We start from the raw sequence: 22,054 nt of genomic DNA, 5'->3' as shown, positions 1-22,054 counted from the left end.
AGTTACTATTTTCTTCTGCATTCTTTTTGTGCATTGTCAACACTTTCTACAAAAAATATGTATCAATTTTAAATTGCTAAAATACCACTTAAAAAAATCCTTTAGCTACTGCCCTCACTTTGAGACTTCTTGAAGGGTCACTGATACTCGCTTTTTTCTTCCCTCACCTCCAACTGAGTTCTCAAGCAACTAGAAGCTTGTCGGCCACTGGCATGCTTTACTCCTGTTTCTAAATATGAAGGACACCTTTTAGTTCTTTTTATGGATTTCCTGGCAGCCTTTGACACTGTTGGCCACTACCTTGCTTGGCATTTTTTCTTTCTCTCTGGCTATGGCTTCTCAGTTTCCTTCTCATATTTCTCCCACCAGTCCCTTTTTGTTTTTGCTCTTCATAGTTCAATCCGTGTTCACTGTTAAGCTTTCCTCTCCGGAATCCTGCCACCCCCGAAACAATCATCTTCAGACCCAATCCCACAGCGGGGTTTCAGGCTTTCCTATCCCATTCCCTTCCAGAGTCTCTATTCAGGTTTCCTCTAGGCTCCTCAGACTCACCATGTTCCAAACGAGATCCCCCTTGGTGAATGGCAGCGTGATAGGAAAAGCTTCCTGTGTCTGTCAAGCCCGCGTCTTGTTATTTGAAAGTGCTTCCACAGTCCTTGCTACAAGGAGTGGCCTTAGGTCTTCAACACCATTTTCCTGGCTACTCTTGACTGGGCTGAGAGTGGGCAATTGACCCAGGAAGCACCATACAGACTGTCTCTCCCAAGACTCTGAGTTGAGTCAGGTAGTATTGGGCTTAGCAGCTGCAAGGTCACATGGAGTTGGGGCCAGAATCAGTGCCAGGGCAACCCAAACCTGTGTGCAAGCTCATGTCACCCGTGTGTGTGTGTGTTGGGGTGGGAGGTGGAAGGGACTAGGAAGAAAGACCCTTGCAGAAGGTGGTCTGTAGATATATTAATATTAATAGTAAAGCAGACCAATGGCAGAGACAAGAGTCCCCAGGCCTGGTTGTTCTTCTTGAGATTAAGTTCCATGAGGTTTCTACAATGACTTGAACAAGATCTTGACTTAAGTTAGCAAAAAGATAGAGTGAGAGTTTCTAATCCCAGCAATGAAATAATTCCCGGAAAGGAAGCTGTCACCATTCAGTCACCCATGCAGAAACCTGGGCGTCATTCCTGACCTCTCTCATCCTCAGTGGGCCATATCCAACCAGTGACCAAATTAGCCACTCCCGCCTTCATGTCTCGCCAATCTGCCTGCTTTTTCACATGCTCACTGCAGGGATACTAGTTCAGATGACACAGGAGCCACCTGCTGGCCTTCTGACCCCTGCTCCTGGCTCCTCTGATCCACTTGCTCACTGTAACCACAGTAATTTCTGAAATGCTGATCTTATTATGCCCTTCTCCTGCTTTAAGCCCTGCAGTAGCTCCCCAGTGCCCACAGGAAAAGGCCAAAGTCCTTAGCTTGGTGTACAGGCCCTTGACACCTAGCCCTGGTCCTTGCTGACTTCTGTCAACTGTCTCCCTCTTCTGCCTTGAACTCTACTCCTCTGCCCAGACTGAAATATTTGCAATATTAGGAATGCACAGCACTTTCCCTTACCTTCCTCTTTTCCATCTTCCTTCTGCCTGGAATGTCTACCCTCTTTCTCCCACCTGGCTCACTCCTGAACTCAACTGTACTTTAGGTCTTAGTTTAGAGGTCACCTCCTCCAGGTAGACTTCTTTGACTTGCCTCATACCCCCTGCACCTTGAGTTTGCTCTACCCGAACAATTTACTACACAGTATTATAATTCTTTATTTTTTTTGTCTCCCTCACTAGTCTGTAAGCATCTTAATGGTAGGAACAGTGTACTAAGCATAGGGTTCAGTACGTAGTAGACACACATTCAGTATTTGCAGAGTAAATGCATGAAATGTACTTACAGCAGGTGTCTCATAATTGGTTCTTGAAACAGGGTTCAGTGGAGGCAGAAGTTGATGAGGCTGTTACATAGAAGAGGAAAAGAAACAGTTCTGAATATGCATTCAATTGGTTCTTCAGAGTACAATGAGGTGCAGGTGCAATGTTTCTTGAGAGGATACTTTAAATAGTGTGTCACTGTTTTGAACTGTGACTCTTAACTGTGAAGAGTTTCATGCTCAAATGAAAAAGTCATTCTCGGAAAGGGAGGGTGTGTTCTCAAGACTTTTCAAAGGAGCTCTGAATCAAGGAAACAGAGCCCATGTTGAATAGCTAACTCTTTTCCTTAATAGAGAAAGCCATCTCTTCAAACTCTCAGTCTCATCATCTGCAAAATGGGTATGGTAGCACCTGCCTCAAAGGGCTGTCATAGAGCTAAAAGTTGAACCATGTCAGTTGCCCGTGTTCTTATAAGGCAGGCAGTGTCAAAAATGGAAGGACTCTTTAAGATTGCTTATGTAACCCAACAACTCCACAGATGAGTAAATTGAGGCCAAGAAGGGGGAAGTCCCTTGCCCAGGAGGATTCAGCTACTACGTGAAAACAGCAAGGCTCCAGTCCCTGGATCCAGTTCTCCCTCGACTCTATTGTAAGAACTTTCTGTTCCCACCAGATACTAAGCCATGCATAGCTGGCTGTCCAGAGTTTGGAGAGCTTGGTGCTGGATATGAGGGGGACCGAGGAAACACTGATGAAGAAGCCAGCAGCAAGGCAAGGAATCTACTCACATTGCTGGAAAGCGCAGGGGGTGGAGGGCTGTCGGCAGGAATGGGGATCAGCTCTCCCAGCTTTAAGAAAAACAGTACATTGAAATGAAACACCCACTAGAAACTGTGGCTTATTTTCAAAATAGAAAAATGGCATTTACAGTAGTAGATTGTTATTTTTAGAGGGTATCTGAAGGCAGTTTCCTAAAGGAAGTTTAGGAGTTACCTGTAATTTTTTCCAGCCATCTCTAACACGAATGAAAAACTCAGTGCTGTCCCGCAGGTAGATGAATGTTCCTTCTATAACCAAATGAGCTTTCTGGAGCATGTCATCCATGTTGCTGAATGCTGTGACCTGTCAGATCATTTAAATTCCAAATACTACTGTTATCATTGGAGCAGTGGCACCTCTTGGTAAATTGGCCTCTCTGTAAACCAATTATAAGCCATTTCCTAGCATTCACTAAAAAGGCTTATGGTGCCATATAGAGATATAGAACTTCATTAATAATTAAAGGACAGTCTTTCTGATAAAAACAAAAACATATATGACTTTGAGACACAGATCTGAATTATGATAATACATACATTTTAAAAAAGATAATGTTCTGTGAGTACGAAGACATTTAAAAATTGTCAGCAGAATTGTCTTTATTGGGTTTTGGTATTCAAAAATCATTGGTAAGTTTTGCTATTTCTATTTTTTTAAGTTGCCGGTGGCACTAACATTAAGTGGTGTTACTTCATGCTGCTTCTTGAAAAGTTTCAAATTTGTTTTCATTTAAGATAAGAAATGCAAGCAAGAGAGTAACTATAATTAGTTCTTAAATTTTATTTGTCTAGCTGGATAGTCATAATATTAAATACATGACAGAAAATGGTGGTCTATAAAATGACTGTCTAGAAAACTGCCAAAGATTAGACAGCCATTTGGCATATCTAGAAGCAAATACAGAAGTTGCAAAAATCTATTGAGTAGTATGAAATCTCAAAAAAAAATCAGCCAAGAGAGTTTTTATTTTTCATTTTAACTGAGAAAGATAATAGAAGATTAATTTTCACCTCGCCTTGGGATAATAGCTTTGTGTATCAAAATGGCTTAGTATTCCCCCAAAGGAACCAAATATCCAAATTCCATCATCTGCTGGATGGTTCTTTCTTTTGGCAGCCAAATTTTCCAACTAAAACTCAGCAAAGATCAAAGAGCATTCTGAAGGACTCCTGACATCCTTGTGAGGTATTTGCCCATCTTTTGTGAATTATAATAATCTTGGAGCGCTGTTCCCAGTTCCAATGAACTGCAGAGCAAGGAATGTACGAGAGACATTCTTTGGCAGAATAGAGAAGGCAGAATTACCCAGGGTAAATCTGACCAGCACAAGGACCTGTTATGATGGTGTTTATACTCTTGGGTTGATGTTTTTTGAGATATTATGGTTGGTTCTTGTTATGGCTTAGTCAATTAAGAATTCGAACAGTGGAACTTAAGTAATAAATGATTTTGTTTTTCATGTCTTTTTACTCAATCAATTATTCAAAAAGATTATAAATTCTTTCTACTGTTTGTGGAATTGCACCAGTCCTACTGTCACTAAAGCCTAGTTCTCAAATGATTTCAGCCCTAAACAACGTAGCCAGAGTTTTAAGTAAATCCATTCATGCGGGATGATGACTACACAGTGTTAATGATACTGACCAAGTTTCTGGATCCGGGAAGTCCTGGCTGTCCTGGAGGGCCAGGTGGGCCTGGAAGGGCCACAGCTAAGACAAAGCAGAAAAGAGAAGTCTAAAAAAGAAAATCTCTGAAAAATGCCTCAAGGGTCAGCAGATCACCTGACAGAAGTGTTTACAACCCCTCTCACAGTGCCTCAAAGTATCCAGACTTGCAACTGCATCCTGGGTGTCCTGGACCCAGTATATGACTTAGGTCACAGGGACTGGTTCAGGGAAGAGCTAGGATTCTTGGTTGTTGCCCTGCCCCGTCAAACCATACCTAGGACTTTTTATGAGTGAATAAATTTTATGAGTGAATAAATTCCTTTTGTTGGAGTTGCTTGCAAAAGTCAGTTTAAGTTGTATTGTTTGTCCCTTGCATTCAAAAATATCCTGACTGACACAACTTACTTCACCCAAGAGACAAGCATGTGACCACTGAACAGAGGAAGCAAGCTCGGAAAGAGGAAGAGAAGGTGCCAGGCAGTGGAAGGAGGCCAGGCTGGCGCAGAGACAGCAGCCCTGGTCTTGGGGACAGAGACATGGACTTAAGTCCCTGATTTGTCAATTCCCAGCTGTGTGATCTTGAGGCAACAGCAATCCCTCTGAATCCATTTCCTCGTCTGCAAAATGTAAACAGACCTTTCCTCTTCATGGGGCTACAGTGAGAACTCAGGGCTTTGCAGATTGTACATGTCCAGCATTTGACCAGGTTCTTAGCTTTTGAAGAGTCACAATGTTCTTAAAATCAGATTACAACTATTACCCTCTTCCCCAGAAAAATGCACACAGATAATTCTATAAAAAGTATGACCAGGGTGACAGATCCCAGAAGTATGTCCTTGAATTCCTGGGAGTTCATGATTCCCCAATAGAAAGGCCCTTACTTTAGACAAACATAATGCAATATTATTACAAATATTCCTTTGCTCTTCTTCTGACTCTCTAATCTTCTGTCCCCTCCCACCTCGCAAAATCTGCAAAGCTCTTGGCTCTGTATCTTGAGTTCACCCTGTAATGTGCCTCCACCTCCTGGAATCCTACCCATCCCTCAAGGCTAAAATCCTGAGTTTTATCTACCTAGTACTGTCTTCCTTTGCAGAACCAGTATCCTTATCTCCTTCTTTTGGGATCTGTCTCTTCACTTCTTCAACCATTGGTTCCAGAAAGAGCTACCATGGTCTCATATGATCCTACCTCCTGGCCATCATACTTCCATAGGTCCAAAGCTAGGTATCTGGCCCAAGACAGGCCAATCAGAATCCTTTCCTGGGACCTGCCTCACCCCATGACTTTTCAAACTAAAATTGAGAAGGAGGTCAAGATTTTTAGCTGGCAGTGGAGGCTGTAAGTTGTCTGTAACCATATTTCCCACTGTGCAGAGGATGTGGTCTGTGGTGAGAAAGCATGAAGTTGTCCTAGAGAGAAGTCAAGGCAAGAGATGGCCAAAGAATCATTGCAGAGGTTGAGTCCTTGGTTCTGAGGCCCAGCTGCATGTCTGTCCTCCCACAAATTGATTGCCCGCTCCCTCCTTCACATCCAATCATTTTCCCTTCTGCTTGAGCCACTTTGAGTTATGTTTTTGTCACTTACAGCCGAGAGATTAAAGGCTAGGCCAAAGATTCAGCCCAAAAGTCACATCCTGTATAAATCTCTCCTTGACACTCCATACTCTGTAGGTCTCTTCCCAGGTGGGCTTCTACCATACCTGGCTCATACCAACCCAAACAACAAAAAAGTATTACTACTATTATTATCTTCCACCATGGGCCTAGTGGAAACAGGCTTTGAATCTACACTGATCTGGGTCCTAATCTTGTTGATGCCACTTACTGGCTGTGTGATCGGGAACAAGTTACTAAATGTCTCTGAGTCTCATTTTCTTCCACTGTAAAATGGGGGTGCTAATGCTAATACATTTCTCGAAGTGTTGTGCGGATTCAATAAAACACTGAAGTGATTAGCAAAATGCCTGGCACGTGGTAGATGCTCAATGCATGGAGATCTTCTTTAATGTAACCCATTTTGCATTTGAGGAAGTGAGGGTCCAAAAGGTGAACAGATTTTCACTTAAGGCAGGTTCTCAAGTCCCTGAGGTATTGACAGAACAGGAAGAAAGTTTCCACTCACACATGAAAAGATGCTCAACATCATTACACATTAGAGAAATGCAAACCAAAACCACAATGAGATATCACCTCAACCCATTAGGATGGCTATAATCAAAAAGCATAATAAAGATACAATAATAACAAGTGTGAGTAAAAAACAAGGAGAAATTAGAATCCTCACACATTGCTGGTAGGAATGCAAAATGTTGTGACTCCTTTGGAAAAGTCTGACAGTTCTTCAAAAAGTTAAACATAGAGTTACCATGTGACCCAGTAATTTCTCCTAGGTATAAATTGAAGAGAACTGAAAACAAATGTCTACACAAAAACTTCAAAGCGGCATTATTCATAATGACCAAAAAGTAAAAACAATTCAAATGTCCATGAATAAGTGAATGAATAAACAAAATGAGTATCCATATAATAACATTTAATTTGGGCACAAAAAATCAAAAAGCACTGATACATGCACAACATGAACCTTAAAAATATTAGGATAAGTGAAAGAAACCAGAAACAGAGGGCTTTCTATTGTATGATTCAATTTATATGAAATGTCCAGAATAAGCAAATTCAGAGAATGAAAGTAAATTGGAGGTTGTCAAGATCTGGGGGAGGAGAGGGGAAGGGAGAAAAGAGAGTGACTGCTAACTGGTACAAAATTTCTTTCTGGTGTGATGAAAATGTTCTAGAATTAGACAGCCATGATGGCTGCATGACCTGTGACTATATTTGAAACCACTGAACCATACGCTTTAAATGGGTAAATGCTATGATGTATAAATTACATTCCAATTTTAAAAAACAAAAAAGAAGACTCCACCCAGGAAACAGACCTCTGTCAGCGTGACTGTGACACATTACCCAGATGCAGGGACCCAGAACGCGATGGTATGGGCTGCATGGATGAGACCACTGCTCATAGTACTAACCTGCTCCCAGGATAGCCGGAGGTCCTGGTGGTCCCGGGGGTCCCGGTGGCCCAGGGGCACCAGGTCTTCCAAAGCCAGGTGGCCCAGGCAGGCCAGGAGCACCCGGGGGTCCTTGGGGCCCGATGACAGTCTCCCCTTCATGGCCCTATCAAGGTAAGTGCACAGGAACAGAGGAGAGAAAGCACCATTCATTACTACAAGTCTCATCTATTCCTTTTATGAGGATATTTTAAAGAAGCCAATAGATACAGGCTATCATTATTATTCTCCTCAATCCTGGGCACAATTCAAGGTGAGGTAAGACCTGATGTCAGCACCCAGTTATATAGAATGGCACTATAGAGAACCCCAGAGAGCCCTGGAGGTAGAAGGGTCTCCAGAGATAATCTAGTCTAGCCTTTGCATTATAAAGAAAACTGAGATGAAAAAACTGAGGCCGAGAGGAGGGAAAGGACTTGCCCAAGATCACAAAGCAAATCAGAGGCACAGCTAGAAGTAGAACCCTGATCTCTGGTTTTGCTGGTTCTACCCTCATGGTGAGCTCTGGGACCGAAGGTCAATGAGCTGGTCTGGTCATATTCTTGTTGGGGACATAGCTTGATTTTTTTCTCTTGTGACCTGGAAAAGCCTCTCAGCCTAGGAAGATCACACCTATCTCGAAGTTCCTTCTTGAATAAAATTTTAGAAAAATCCAATAGCTCCTCTAAAAATATCTCCCTCACCTTCCTTTCTACCTCCATTACTGACAAATTCACCATCATTAATAGTTCTCTGTGTTCAGCGAATTTCCCACCATTTACATGAATAAGGCATGTGGCTAGTGGCCTGAAAGTGGCATCGCTGCATATGGCCTTGACCAGCTCTCTTCCCTCTGTGCCATCCTCTCCATCAATCAATAAGTATGGAGGGAGAGCTGACTGATCTCAAGTCCTGCCTCCAGCTTGCAATACTATGACTGGCCCTTGACTCTCCAAAGGCCACTGGGGGCTTCAGGGAAAGCCATAAGTCCTTGGGAAAGATGACGTGGAACGATCACTACTCACACTCGGGCCTGGATTTCCTAATAGGCCTGGAAGTCCAGACACAAAGAAGTCACCATTAGAGTCTCCTTTTTCTCCTTTGAACCCCCTGTCTCCATTCTCCCCCTGGAAGCAGAGAACATGGGAATATTTCTGTAACACTGGAATGAACTTGGCCTCTGACATAAACCCAAGAAATTGGAAACACAGGTCAAACGCTTAGGAGAGAAATACTCACCTTCAAGTTGTTCAGAAAATGTCTCAGATAAGCTGCATCAACTGAGGGACCTGAAAAAGAAATCCTTCATAAAATTTACAATCATTATTTCAGAAATGTAAAAATAGAAGTCTCCAAGTCGGCAACCACGGTTACCTCCTAGTGGAAGTGACCCTGGATTGGGTTAGTTAAGAGAGTGCCTGGAGACAGAAACAGGCACAGCACAGGCCCAGCAACACAGGCAGTGCGAGGTCCGGGGCAAGACTCTGGCCCTCTCTGGGCCTTGCTTTGCATATGAAACATGAACAATCGGAACTTCTGGTCTCTCTTGACAATTTTCCATCTTGGACATGCCAGGCCCATGACTGGCAGTGGAGCTTGTGGTCAGGGTGGTAATGTAATCAGTCTTACTCTCTGACTTCATGGCATTTCTCAGGAGCAAGAGCAAAGGAGGGATCTAGAACAAGAGCAGGGATACCTGGTGGTCCTTGGGCCCCCTGGTCGCCTTTTTCTCCTTTTGAGCCGGGAAGACCCCAAGATCCTTTCTCTCCTTTAATACCTGCCGCCAAAGACATATATGTTAAAAAAAAAGTGGAAAACCTTCATTCCATACGAAACCTTTCTAAGAGAAGTGTTCAAACGGAGCTCCTGTAGCAGTCTACCCAAACCAACGAAGGCCTACTGAGAAATTGGTGAGTCTAAAATCTTTTGCTAAATGATGATGAGGGCAGAGGTCTTCAGACACATTCTCAACCTTGAAAAGCTTAGTCTACTAGGGAGGCAGACACAGATCACAGTAACGCAAGGTGAGATGAAATGCGTGCCATTGTTAAGATTCCAGCAGTGTATCACGAGAGCCCAGAAGAGGCTACAACTCACTCTCCTTGGATGGTTTCATGAAGGTAGACGGAGGCTCAGTGCAGGTCCAATCTACCAGCCTCATCTCAACCTGGCCTGTGCAGCACAGTGGTGTAAGGAGAGGAGCAGAATCCCTCAGGAGTGCCCACACAGGACAACTAAGGGTGCTAAGTATTCTACTTTCAAAATTGGGAGAACACTCACTGTGCAGTGACACACCTTCTCCAACTTTTTATATGGGAGGGGGGCACGGAAGGCATGGAATATCAGTGTTTGAGAACAGAAGCAGCTCCCTTTCCCCATCTCAGTGGGGGGGGGGTGGACACTAGGCCTTTGAATTCCTGGTTCCAAGAGGTATGGCGGGTCAACTCACCAATGCTCTTGGGGCTAGAGATGGGGACACAAAGTGGAGATGAGGTTTGGAGGCCCAGGCTACCCCAGTGTGGGGGAAGGAATGTGAGCATCAGAAGCACAAGAGTGCCAGCTGGGAGTCAGCAGAGAGATGCAACCACATCTTGTGAGGCCTCACCAATGCTGGGGCTGCTGCATGAGACCGAGAACCAGGGCCTCTACCACCCACACTAGACCACAGACAGCAGCAATCAGATAAGAAGACAGCGAGCGTGCCAGCACCAACAGAAGCATAGTAACCACACACAAGGAAGTGGGAGGATGACCGGCTCACCCTTCCCTGGATTAGCTCTTGGTATATTGCACTATTGGTTTTTAAATAATTTCTTCACGAATAGTACAGGATGTATCTGACTCAGCCCAGTGCATGGGATCTTACAAAGCAATTAGGAACAAATGAATGAACAAATGGAGTGCTTCCTGCTAACTAGGAGGCTCAGCCAAGGTGGGCAGAATAGACAGATATGTGACCAAACCAAACAGAGGTATCCAGCCTCACAGCCGTAGCTGAGTTGTCTCTACCCCCTGGCCCTGCCCCCAACCTGTCCACCACAGTCAGACCTTCCTGGCCACCTCATCTGTGCCCAGCATAGGACAAAGGGAAACTGTGTTCCTCAGTGCTACCAGGGTGTGGAGATGTCCCAGAGAAACACATAGTAAAGAAGGAAATAGTACCATGAAAGGTGATGAGCTCTGGACTCCCAGGATTTGGGGTACCAACCTGTAAAGAGAGGGGAACAAGCTCAGACATTACAAACCCTGCCCTGGCTTGCATGCACAGGCAGCAACTGTCCCAGGGGTATGTGGCAGAAGAGGCAATGTCACAAAGGCCAGCCTTCCTTTGGCTCTGGAGCCCCTAGAAGTCATGAGTTCTGTAGTAGTCTGAAGACACAGACATCCTAGGCTTTCCATTGAGAGGCTCAGCACAGAGACAGAACAGAGCCCACTGGCTGAAAAACTCAGCACAGGCTGGGTGCAGTGGCTCATGCCTGTAATCCCAGCACTGTGGAAGGCTGAGGCAGGAGGATTGCTGGAGGCCAGGAGCTAGAGACCAGCCCGGGTAACATAGTGAGACTTTGTCTGTACAAAAAAAAATGGTTTTTAAATTAGCCAGGTGGGCGTGGTGGCACACACTGGAAGCCCCAGCTACTTCGGAGGCTGAGACAGGATCGCCTGAGCTCAGGAGGTCCCAGGCTGTAGTGAATCATGATTGGCCACTCACTCCAGCCTGGGCGACAGAATGAGACTGACTCAAAAAAAAGGTTGAAATGTAAAAAAATACAAAACAAAACTCAGCAAAGGGGAGGCCCAAAGCTTTAAGACAACAGATCACAGCAGTGTTGGTTTGACCAACTATGGGCACTCTTGGCCTTTCTTCTCACTTGGGGCAGATTCATGTGAGAGGTGAGGCCTCCAAATAAGAAGCTGGGCAAGCCATTAGCTGTTGTGCCTAATCAAAGATGAGTGTAATGAACAGGAGCTGGCAGTAGTGGTAAATAGTAAAGGGAGCTATCGTATTGTAGACTCCCCATTAAGTGCCAGGGGTCTGGAGTCCAAGCTGCTCTAGGTAATATTCCATCCCAGATCCCTGCATCTTCTTATCTATTCAGTCAAAGCCACCTGCAACCTGACTTTTCCTCAGTTGATAGTGGCATCAAAGTAATCCATCTGGCGCCAGGATCCCTCCATGCTTGTGGGTGGAGGGTCACAAACTGCTCAGGGGTCACCGAACAAGGGTCGGGGAGGGGACAGAATCTTCCAGGAAAAACATTTCTAATGTAAGGGATGAAGGTTGCAGTGCCAGGCTATTGTTATCTTGCGGCTATGCTGATAAAGTTCCTCCACTGCAGGCAAGAGATAAACATTGTTACGGTGTTGGAGGAGCTGAAACTAGAAGGTGCTTGTGAGGTGCTGGATGCGAGAGGAAGTTTTTCTGTTTTAAGACATCCATTTTGAGAGCCGGTCAGGAACCATCTGTGCCCAAGCACCCCATGGTGTCCAGCCAGGCAACATGAAGTAAAAAAGTCACCAAAAATGCTGAGCCTATCTTTGGCTTGTTTTAGGTTACCCCATGACTCCCCATAGGCCATGGTTATTGCAAGAGATCTCAGCGCAGGTCATGGTAATTCAGTAGCATTTGCACAGCACTCTAAAGTTTGCCAAGTGCTGTCCCACGGCTGGCCCATTTGGAACCTACCATGATAGCTGGGAGGGGCTTCTGGCAGTACCTCGCTGTGGGACTGGCAGCCAACCCTTTGCACTCTGGGCTGTGGGCTCTCCTTCTGTATGATGCAGTGGGATGCAGGATCTCTCGGGAGGGTGGCTCCAGCACTGACTTTTTATGCTTCCCTTCAGGCCATTGACACAAACATATACTGGGTTGCTGTGTTCTCACACAGAGCTTGGAGCCAGCAGATCTCTTAGTCACCTTACATCGGTGGGTACTGCCCTCTGCCTTTCAGCCCAGAGTTCCCCGGGCCCTGGGCTGCAGGCTCTGATCCTCAAAGTTTCGACACAGACAGATGTCTGGGCAAACACTCAGCCGACCTGCGTCATTGTAAAGCCTCTGACTCAAGCCTCATCACCACCTCCTGCAGGCATCAATTATGAACCCGCTCCAAGGAAAATTTCTAAATTGTAATTTGCAAGCTCGCGAGAATAGAGACCACGCCTGTCTGGTTCACCCCTGTGTCCCCAGGGCCTAGCAGAGAACTCAGCACTTGGGGAGTGCTCAAAAACTATTTGTTGAATGCATGAGAGAATGAGCACGCACAGTTCTGTGACTAACGCCTGTGCATGGGGCCCACCCTCCCAGGGTTTCCCCACAGAAATATGACTCTCTTAATATGGATGAAACCACACTGACGGGGGACCGGGCTGGCCCCTCGGAATCATAGTGTCTGCACCTGCTGCCTGGTGGTCAGGAGACCTGAGTTATGGTCCCAACTCAGTTACGTCCCGTGACCTTGGACAAGCCAGTGAGCTTCTCTGAGTCACAGTTTGTTTCCTTATTATAAAGTGGGAGAGATAATCCTTGCCTGTCAGCGTTGTGTGCTGTGCAGTAACATGATCATTGGGAAAGGACAGAGCATAGTTAGTAACAGATTTTAGCCCAAAGTTCCCAGTACAAAGATCACGGGCTGGTATTGCTTTTTTTCTCACCTATGCTTTTAAGGGGTCTATTTCCCCCAATTTCATATTGCTCTAAGTATCAAGCTAATGTAGTCACAATAACAAAAGCATTGCTCTTTTTATTTATTTATTTATTTTGAGTCAGAGTCTCACTCTATCACCCAGGCTGGAGTGCAGTGACATGATCACGGCTCACTGTAGCCTCAGCCTCCTGGGGTTTTTACACTTCAGTCTCTGGAGTAGCTGAGACTACCGGCATGCACCGCCATGCCCAACTAATTTTTTTTATTTTTGTAGCAATGAGTCTTGAGGTCTCGCTGTGTTGCCCAGGCTGGTCTTGAACTCCTGGGCTCAATTTTGATTGTATTAAAAGAAGCACCCTACCAGTGTGTGCACCCTTAGAAGATCCAGTATATTTCATTGTCAGGATCTGTGATCTAGAAGCTTCTAGTCACTTAAGGGTTTACACGTAGGTGACAGGAGACATCAAAGAGCATGTCTGTAGATAGAAGGGGCCCTAGACAAAGACGAATCTTTTTCTTTGAGTTGGTATCTATGTCCAAGTCTGTTCTTTAAGGAAGTGGTTGCTACTTACTGGCATTTTGCAGTGTGGCCGGGCAGGGATTGGGAACACAACCTGTGGGTAACGAGAACAAGAATAGCAAGGCCATCAGGACACCTGACTCCAGCTAAAGCTGGACATGTGCCCACTGCCCCATGAAGCTCCCCCCGCATGCCAACTTACACCTTTGATGTTAACCACAGCTCCAGGGGACCCAGGGGGGCCCGGAGGACCAGGTAAGCCAGGTGGGCCCTGAAGGGAGAAAAGAAAGGCTGTTCCTGAGTTCAGGTTGTTGTGAGGATAAGGGCAGCCACAGGACACTTCCCCCAGGGCTTGGGAATTCAGCAGGAAAGGAGGGTCTTCTGAAATCAACCAACTTCTCCCTCAGGTAGGCCAGTCCCTTCCACAGAGCACGTCTACATCCCTGACCTCACCATGTGTTCAGCCTGGCCTTAATATCACACAGTGCTTTCTCCCCAAGCCTAGAGGCAGGACCCTGCAGCAGGAGAGGTGAGGCTCTGAGGGAAGGCATGGGAAGTTCAGCCCATGCAGAAGCCATGCTGAAGTCTCTAAAGGAAGGCATCAGTGTCTGGGATACCCACCAGTTCCAGTGGGCTGGCAAGTGGGAGTCAGGCCTCTAATGTTTTGGTAAAATTTTATTTCCAGATTTCTGGACATACAAAGCGGAGACAGAGTAGCACAAACAGAAGCAGCAATAGACTTAGAGTGGGGTTCGCACCTCGGTTTGGTGCTTATTGGATGGATGCCTTGACTTCTACAGTCCCCAGTTTCCTCTTGTGTCTTGTGCGATAGACTAAGACTAAATGAGATACTATCCATGCTGGGCACAGTGGCTCATGCTTGTAATCCCAGCACTTTGGGAGGCGGAGATGAGAGGATCACTGGAGGCCAGGAGTTTGAGATACTGTCCTCAAAAGCACTTTGCAGTGTCTGGTACACAGCAGTTGCTCAGTAACATTGGGCTTCCTTCTCCTAGGCCCTGGACCCTGCTGCTGTCCCTGTGTTTACCATCCTGTGAAATCCTACCTACCCAAGTACTGATCTGCCTCTCATAGTGACTCACAGCACTTCCTGAGCCCCTGGTGATATGAGCAATCCCTGGGACTGTATGAAGGAGGGAAGAGGGGGCATTACCCTAGAGTCTGAAACCCTGGGATTTGGAGCCACGTTTTTCTGCACAGGCCCAGTGGATTTTCCCCTCTCTCCCTCTGGGATCTGCATGAGGAAGCCTATGGCCCACTCAGGAGCTTTACGTGGCAGGGACCCTCCTGAGAGTGAGCCAGGGGACAGAGAAAGGTGGGAGGACCCTCAGAAGCGGCGGTGGAAGAAGCACAGCATCCTAAACATTCAGTCTGCAAGTCCCACTCACTGGACCCAGCAGTCTCACCCCTCAGGACACCAGTCTCTGGCTCCATCCCCAGGTGACTCACCGGCATCATGAGGCCTCGGTCTCCTTTGGCACCCTTCGGGCCATTCAGTCCTGGGCGACCCTAGAACCCACAGGGGACACCTTAGTAAGCTTACTTCCCATAGGTCAGCCTGGATCACCAGCCCTCCCCTGACTTCCTGTCTGAGAAACACTGATACCTACAGGTCGTCCAGGGAGGCCAAATTCTCCTTTGTGTCCTGGTGGTCCTTTGGGCCCCTAGAGGCAAAACAAACATAGATCAAAAAAGCACAGTGATTTTGGGTTCAGGGACCTGAGGGGTGCTGGCCTGTGATTGTGGACAGTGGCAGCGATGGACCACCTGGCAGGTAAAAGGAGGGCAAGGAGCAATGATGAAGTATCCACTTGCCCAGTTTCTTGCCTTCCGCCTCTCTGCTCTCAGCTAGAAGCAGTTGCTCAACCCTTCCCAAGACCCACTTGCTTACAGGCTCTAGTCTATCCCATACTCTGGACCCAGTCCCTCACCATCAGGGCCAATCAAGGAGCAAGAGGTCAGTAGCTCAGGGCCTCGGCTCGCAGTTAGCCTCAGATGCCCTAAGTCTTATGTTCCAGAATTCACCACAACTCCTGTTCTGAATAATGCAAGCCTGCCTCACCCCGCAGGCCAGCCTTGCCTCATAACCTGCTTCGGGATTTAGTTCCTGCCTAGTTCTGATCTGTCCCTAGGGAGCAGAGTCTTGGCCTGGCTCCCCAGTCTACCAGCTAACTCCCTGATCATGAGCCCTATTTCAGTGCTGGCTTTCCAGGTCCACATGCTTCTAGAGTCACTGTTCTGTTACATCCTCCTTCAGGAACCCTCCTGCCTTCTGGGGTCTGGGTTACAGACTACTTGGCTGACAATGCTAATATGCTACCCCACTCCAAGGTGTCCGTTCTGTCTGACTTAAGGGACCTAAGGGTTCAGAAGGTCTTTTAAAGGATGCACCTTGGAGGTTACGGGCCATTCACCAGGAACACATGTCTTACAGAAATGTGAGGTTATTTGTCCCCAGGCCTGAGATCTAACTTCAACCAAACAAGCCTACTTGCAATTCTCCAGCCCAAAATGCTTCCAAAGAGCCAAGGGCAGCTTGTTCATTGGAGGCTGTGGGATATGGTGGAAAGAGCCTGAACCTAGAGTCTGACGAGCCCCAAATCCCTACCCTGCCTCTTACCAACTGTGTGACAGTGGGTGGGAGACTTAACCTCTTTGAGCCTTTGTTTCCTCATTTATAAAATAGAGGCTGAGGCCAGGCACAGTGGTTCACGCTTGTAATCGTGGGAGACAACCTCTTTGAGCCTTTGTTTCCTCATCTATAAAATAGAGTCTAAGGCCAGGCACAGTGGCTCACGCTTGTAATCCCAGCACTTTGGGAGACTCAAGGAGGCCCAAGGAGGCCTGAGTCTTGAACCCAGGAATTCAAGACCAACCTAGACAACAAAGCGAGACCTCATCTCTACAAATATTTTACAAAATTAGCCATGTGTGGTGGCACATGCCTGTCATCCCAGTTACTCGGGAGGCTAAGGCAGAAGGATTACCTGAATTCAGGAGATCGAGGCTGTGGAGAACTGTAATCATGCCACTGCACTCCAGCCTGGATAACAGAGTGAGACTCCCAACTCAAAAAATAAAATAAAATAGAGGTTCTCATATTTACCTCTTGGGGTTGTGAGCATGAAATGAGATGACCTATGCAAAATATTGGTACAGTGTATGAGCCATAGTGGACATTCTACACCTGAACTTTCTTTGATCTTTGGGGATGAATATATGACAGGGAAGTTTAATTTTCATCCTTGAGAGAAATGGTAGTGATGAAAACCGTTCAGAAGCCCAAAGGGGTTATAGAGTCCTAGAACAGTAAGGCCAGAGGGCCCTAACGTCAGCTAGTACTAATTCAATCCCTTCGACATACAGATGGAAAATGGAAGCCCAGAGACAGAAGGGGCTTGCTCAAGGTCTCACAGCAAATGAGTAGCAGATTCAGAACCAGAACTCAAAAAGCCTGGAGAGATTTTGTGGGGTTCCTTTGAGAGGTTGCTTGGGCAACTGGTAATCTTTAGCTGGCAGGTACTTGGTATAACTATGAGTGCTGCCCACCATCCGGTTCTCCTCTCCTTCCTGGACACTTAGCTAAACTACATTTAGAGGTCCCAGACATCTGAGTTCTGACCAACAGAATGTGCTAGAAGTGATATTCATTATCTTCCACAGTTTCTTCCACCTCCCTGATCTCAGCCTGCTAACTAGAAGATACCAATACAACGCTGAGTCCACAAGATGGCAGAGACACAGAAGGGAAGCATCCTGGGTCCCTGAGTCACTGACTGGAGGAGAGATGCCCAAGTGGGAACAACCACAGTGGACTTTGCAGGTGAGAAATAAGTTGTTATTGTGTTAAGCCACTGAGATTTTTATTTAATTGCTATTAGTCTACCCTAATACTTGTACATTTTGCCACAACCTCCAAATTTTCACAACTGGGATAACTAAATCTAACTAAATCAAAGTATGATAAATGCTTCAAACCACAATCCAGAGCCAGCTCAAAGATGCTCAGGCTTACCATTGGTCCTGGGGCTCCATGCATTCCAGGTTCACCCTAGAACAGGAAGATACATGCTTGTCACTCAGAGAAACACTGTTTGAGGCAGAAACAAAGATGGAAAGCCAAAACAGATATGTGCCTTCAGGATCTGGTGACAAAATTACCTTTTTTCCCATCAGCCTTTCTAGAGGGACGTTCCCCGTCAGGATGGCACCTGGCTCTCCCTTCTCACCCTGTAATTCAGAAAACCTTTCAATGAAGTCAGGCCTCCTCCTTGCCACAAAAATCTCTCAGTCCTACCACCATGATGTATTTCTCTTCCCTTCATCCCACCCCTAACCCCAGTGCTCCAATATTACCTCTCACTAGAGAATTGCAATAGCCTCCTAAATGAATGAATGTTCTCTGAATTATACCCTCCATGTACCATCAGAGTTACTATTGTAGAGCACAGGCTATGGTCTCCCATGCCTCTCCAGAAACTCCCACTGGTGACAGACCTGCAGACTAACCCTCAACCTTCCAGGATCCAGCCCCAATGTGGTCAGGTTTACCTCTTGCCACACCCTCAAGGAAACTCTTGATAGCTAGCTTTCCTAACAACTCAAGTTGAGATGTTTCCCCACCTGAAATTAGTAAGGAGATAAAGACATAAACACTAGAAGTCTCTTAACACAGGGGTCTCATGTCTCCATGCGTAATCAACTTTGCCTCCAAACTCCAGGCTCCTGTTCAGACACCTACTTGGCCAAGCAAAGTTATCCTAGTCTTTGGGACATAGGAGATGGGTACCCTGGTGGCAAGGACACAGGATCCTGCCCCAATCCCATCCTCATCAGGTTTCTAGGAGGTTTCTGAGAAGTATCCAGAGAACAAAGCCAGGTAGAAAAACCTGTATGACTCTATATGATCAAATATGACTCTGAGATTTTGGTCCCAACTTCAGCACCGGGCCCTGGGAATTCTCCTTTCAACAACCTAGAAGCAGACGGGGCAGAGGCACCAAAGCAAGCCAAGCAGCCTCTTCTCTTCATCCCCCTAAACCCACACCTGGTATTTGGATCTTACCACTCCACTGGTGAGGAAAGGCAGTCCTGAGCACGCCAGCAGTAAGAAGAAGCAAGCACAAGAGCATTAGAGGCAGAGCAAGAGAAAGAACATTTGCTGCAATGGCCAAAGCAGAGCCCCCTGGGTGCCTGTCCCAGTCGTTCAAGGTGGCAGGGGGTGAGGGGCTGTAGATCCATCTGATCTTGCCACATAGGAAACAGAATGTTTAAAGCAAGGCTGCTATTGCTTGGCCAGGCCTCCTCCTGAGCCAGAGCTGTCCCAGTCCCATTCCATCACCCCAGGCCTGTGGCAGCAAAAGCATCCCAAGACAGACCCCCACATAGTGCCAAGCCTTTGACCAGCACACTGAGCCCTCCACCTCCTGGAACAGTGATCCACTAGATGTTGGAACCTCTCTCCCCCTCCTTGAGGCCACCTGGAATGTTGTAAGAAGGGAGAGAGGAGAGCACATCCACCGTCCTTGACTCTCCACGGCCGGCTCAGGGGGTTGCACAATGCTCCCATCAGCTCTGCACAGACCTCCATTCCAGCAATGTATGTACTCTGTCAGCCCTTTGTGTGTCTCTTCTTCATACCTTGTCTCTATATCCCTGGTGCCTAGTACCGGAAACTGGCTGGCACACCTTAGAGAATCAGTACATGCGTGCACAAATGGATGGGTGAGTAAATGTATCTGTTTAGGGATGTCACTCTCTCCCTTATTATAAAAACCAACTGGGAAGTTAATTCTAAGAGGCAGACATGGAGTACAAAGATCGGTTTGTACCCCGGAAGTTCTCAGAAAGGGCTCTGCACGCTAAATATTAATTCCAAAGATTTTTGGACCAAAAATCTGTCATCCAGCTGCAGAATGCCCCAACTTATAATGTATATATATTCACATTCATTCTAATCATTAACTATGTATTTTTTCATAAAACAAGCATTGGATATCATTTGTCTAGTACTGGAGCTACAGGGGAAATAAAAAACACTGGCAGAATGCCTCTCCTCAGAGAGTGCACATTCTAATGAGTATGCTCAATGAGTGGTTAGACAAAGCAGAGTGCATGTGACAATCGCATTCAAAGGAGTGTTGAGCTCTCCTTCCCAAGTATGGTAAAAATCAACGTCACTACCAACAGCGTACCTTCTCATCACATGGAACAACCTTGAGATTATAAAAGCTAACAGCTGGATGGGGACTGCTAATAAGTATGTGGTTTCTTTCCAGCATGATGAAAATGTTCTAGAATTAGATAGTGGTGATAGTTGCACAACCCTGTGAATCTCCTAAAAATCACTAAATTATACAATTTGAAGGGATGGATTTTATGGTATGTGAATCATATCTTAAAGAGGAAAATCGTTAACGGCTACCATCAGCCCATCTGAAATGTTTATCACATTTCAGTGCCCAATCCCACTCAAATACCTGGGTCCCTCTTACCTGTTCTCCTTTCAGTCCTGGAAAGCCAGGCACACCGGTGTCACCTTTTGGTCCTCTGGGGCCCTGAAAGGAATTATGACAGGGTATTGCATTGTTTGTTAAAATTAAAATCCTTTAACCAATCGAATTTTTTTTTTTCTAAAAGTAGACTAGAGAGTGCCATTTCCCAGGCAGGTGTAAGTCATGACTAGTCGTTTTTATTTTTGCTATTATTTTTTTTTTTTTAGCTTGAAGTGGTCCATAAATTGTGTTCTGATGAAAAGAAGATAGCACTCAGTGTTAGGAGGCCTGGAGGTTCCAGTCTCTTTGAACATGGTTTCCTCTAACTGGGCATCACTGATACAGCCTCTTATCTGGTCCTGCTGCTTCCACCCACCCCACAGCTCCTTCAGCCACCCTGCAGTCCACCTCCCCCACCGCCACCTTCCATGACTCCCACCCTTTCTCTGGCTCCTGAATGCCTATGAGATGGGACCCATGCCCCATAGCCTGACACCCAGCCCACCCCCGTCAGGCCTCACCACCTCATCTCCTGCACCACCCAGCTGACTCCTTTCCCCCAGCCTCTGTGCACTCCTCCACTGCCTCTGCACCAACACTCCTGCCACCTCCCCCACAGGAAAGCCCACCCACTCCTCTGCAGGGTCAAATCTGCACACCTGGCTAGAGGTGACCTCTTCTTAACTTCAACAGACTGTCTGTGACAATGACTCACACAGCCGTCTGCCCCCCAAAAGGTTGAAATCAACACTTCCTTGCTATTTAACTTTTCACAAGTCCCTGTCTTGCCTCCTGGGTGAAAGGGTGAGGTTACCCATTACAGCAGTGTAACTCTTTTCTCCCCTCCCCCTTTTTTTCCTCAAGTAAAGTCTTAAATGAAAGCCCAATATATAAAATACGTCAAAGGGAGCCTCCCTTATAGAAGGTTGAGGCCCTGGAATCTGCCTGTTTCACCCCCTCCTCACTCCCCGCTCACTCAGTGCCTCTCAGAACCTTCCAAAGGCCTAAGCACGATCCCACATGGCAGGGCTCACCATCCCGTGGGCAGAGGAGTATACTGAGGCCTGGGAGGGGAAGAAACTACACAGAACCACACAGCTAGTGAGTGCTACAGGCAGAAACTGCACCCAGGGACCCAGAGGAACACAGAACCATTTGGAAGAGAATGTGTTCTGGAATGTGCTGCAGCTCTTGGAGCAGCCAAGCCAGAGCTGGAGCTCAGAGGTCTGGCGTTTTGTCCTGCTAACCAAGGTCTTCTTGTGGCCACGATGCTTCCATTTTTAGTTAACATGTACCTCTAGTGCCCACATTGGATATGCTACTTCAGAGTATGTAAAAAGTTCAACAAATTGTAAAGATATAGAAAAAGAGACCACTTATTCCACTATTAGAAACAAATTTCCATTACATTTTTGACCAATTTCCTTCATTTACCTAGAAGCAGTGCATGTCATCAGTTAGCATTAGGCCTTTTAGAGCTGCAGTGTCTTAGAAAAATCATGCAGGTTTCCACCCTTAAGCCAGGCCTTCGGCTTCAGCCCAAGCTCCAACTTTTAGACAAAACAAATCACTTTCCACACAGAAACGCATCTTCATCTTCCATGGCACAAGCCCCATTGTCATGCACACAGACTATTAATCATTAGACTTCGAATCCATAGCCTCCCGCCTCCTCCACCCTCCATTACCCCATTCTATCTCTGTAGGGACTGTATCTATTTGAAGTGCTTGACTCATCCACTCACATTCACAGCAAGCCAACTGATTCGAGCTTTGGGTGGTCCTGGGTAAAGAGAGATGAGTAAGACCCACCCCTCCACAAGTTGTTCATAGAACAGGCAAGAAAGAAAAGACAAAGGCACACATAACTGTTGCTTAGGGCGGAAAAGAAACACAAGAGCAGTGAAAATAAAGCCCTAAGACTTA

At 46.3% G+C, this 22,054-nt stretch overlaps 1 protein-coding gene across 1 annotated transcript in view; it reads right to left on the bottom strand.

Moving 5' to 3' along the window:
- The window catches only part of COL15A1 (collagen type XV alpha 1 chain), a 112,834-nt gene that overhangs the window by 5,499 nt on the left and 85,281 nt on the right, over positions 1-22,054 (bottom strand). The window contains exons 25-40 of the mRNA XM_008051710.2: positions 20,129-20,191; positions 17,796-17,864; positions 17,650-17,685; positions 15,245-15,298; positions 15,084-15,143; positions 13,816-13,884; positions 13,666-13,707; positions 10,614-10,659; positions 9,148-9,228; positions 8,691-8,740; positions 8,477-8,578; positions 7,434-7,578; positions 4,374-4,438; positions 2,904-3,032; positions 2,699-2,758; positions 1,934-1,993 (exon numbers count right to left, since the gene is read on the bottom strand). Of these exons, the coding sequence (XP_008049901.1) occupies positions 1,934-1,993; positions 2,699-2,758; positions 2,904-3,032; positions 4,374-4,438; positions 7,434-7,578; positions 8,477-8,578; positions 8,691-8,740; positions 9,148-9,228; positions 10,614-10,659; positions 13,666-13,707; positions 13,816-13,884; positions 15,084-15,143; positions 15,245-15,298; positions 17,650-17,685; positions 17,796-17,864; positions 20,129-20,191 (1,131 nt within the window). The remainder of the gene's footprint in view (positions 1-1,933; positions 1,994-2,698; positions 2,759-2,903; positions 3,033-4,373; positions 4,439-7,433; positions 7,579-8,476; positions 8,579-8,690; positions 8,741-9,147; positions 9,229-10,613; positions 10,660-13,665; positions 13,708-13,815; positions 13,885-15,083; positions 15,144-15,244; positions 15,299-17,649; positions 17,686-17,795; positions 17,865-20,128; positions 20,192-22,054) is intronic.

This window comes from Carlito syrichta, unplaced genomic scaffold (assembly GCF_000164805.1).
Source record: "Carlito syrichta isolate Samal-C Ts95f unplaced genomic scaffold, Tarsius_syrichta-2.0.1 Scaffold226607, whole genome shotgun sequence".
Lineage (NCBI taxonomy): Eukaryota > Metazoa > Chordata > Mammalia > Primates > Tarsiidae > Carlito > Carlito syrichta.
The sequence above is the reverse complement of the archived record's forward strand: the minus strand, read 5'-3'. Positions and strand labels throughout refer to the sequence as shown.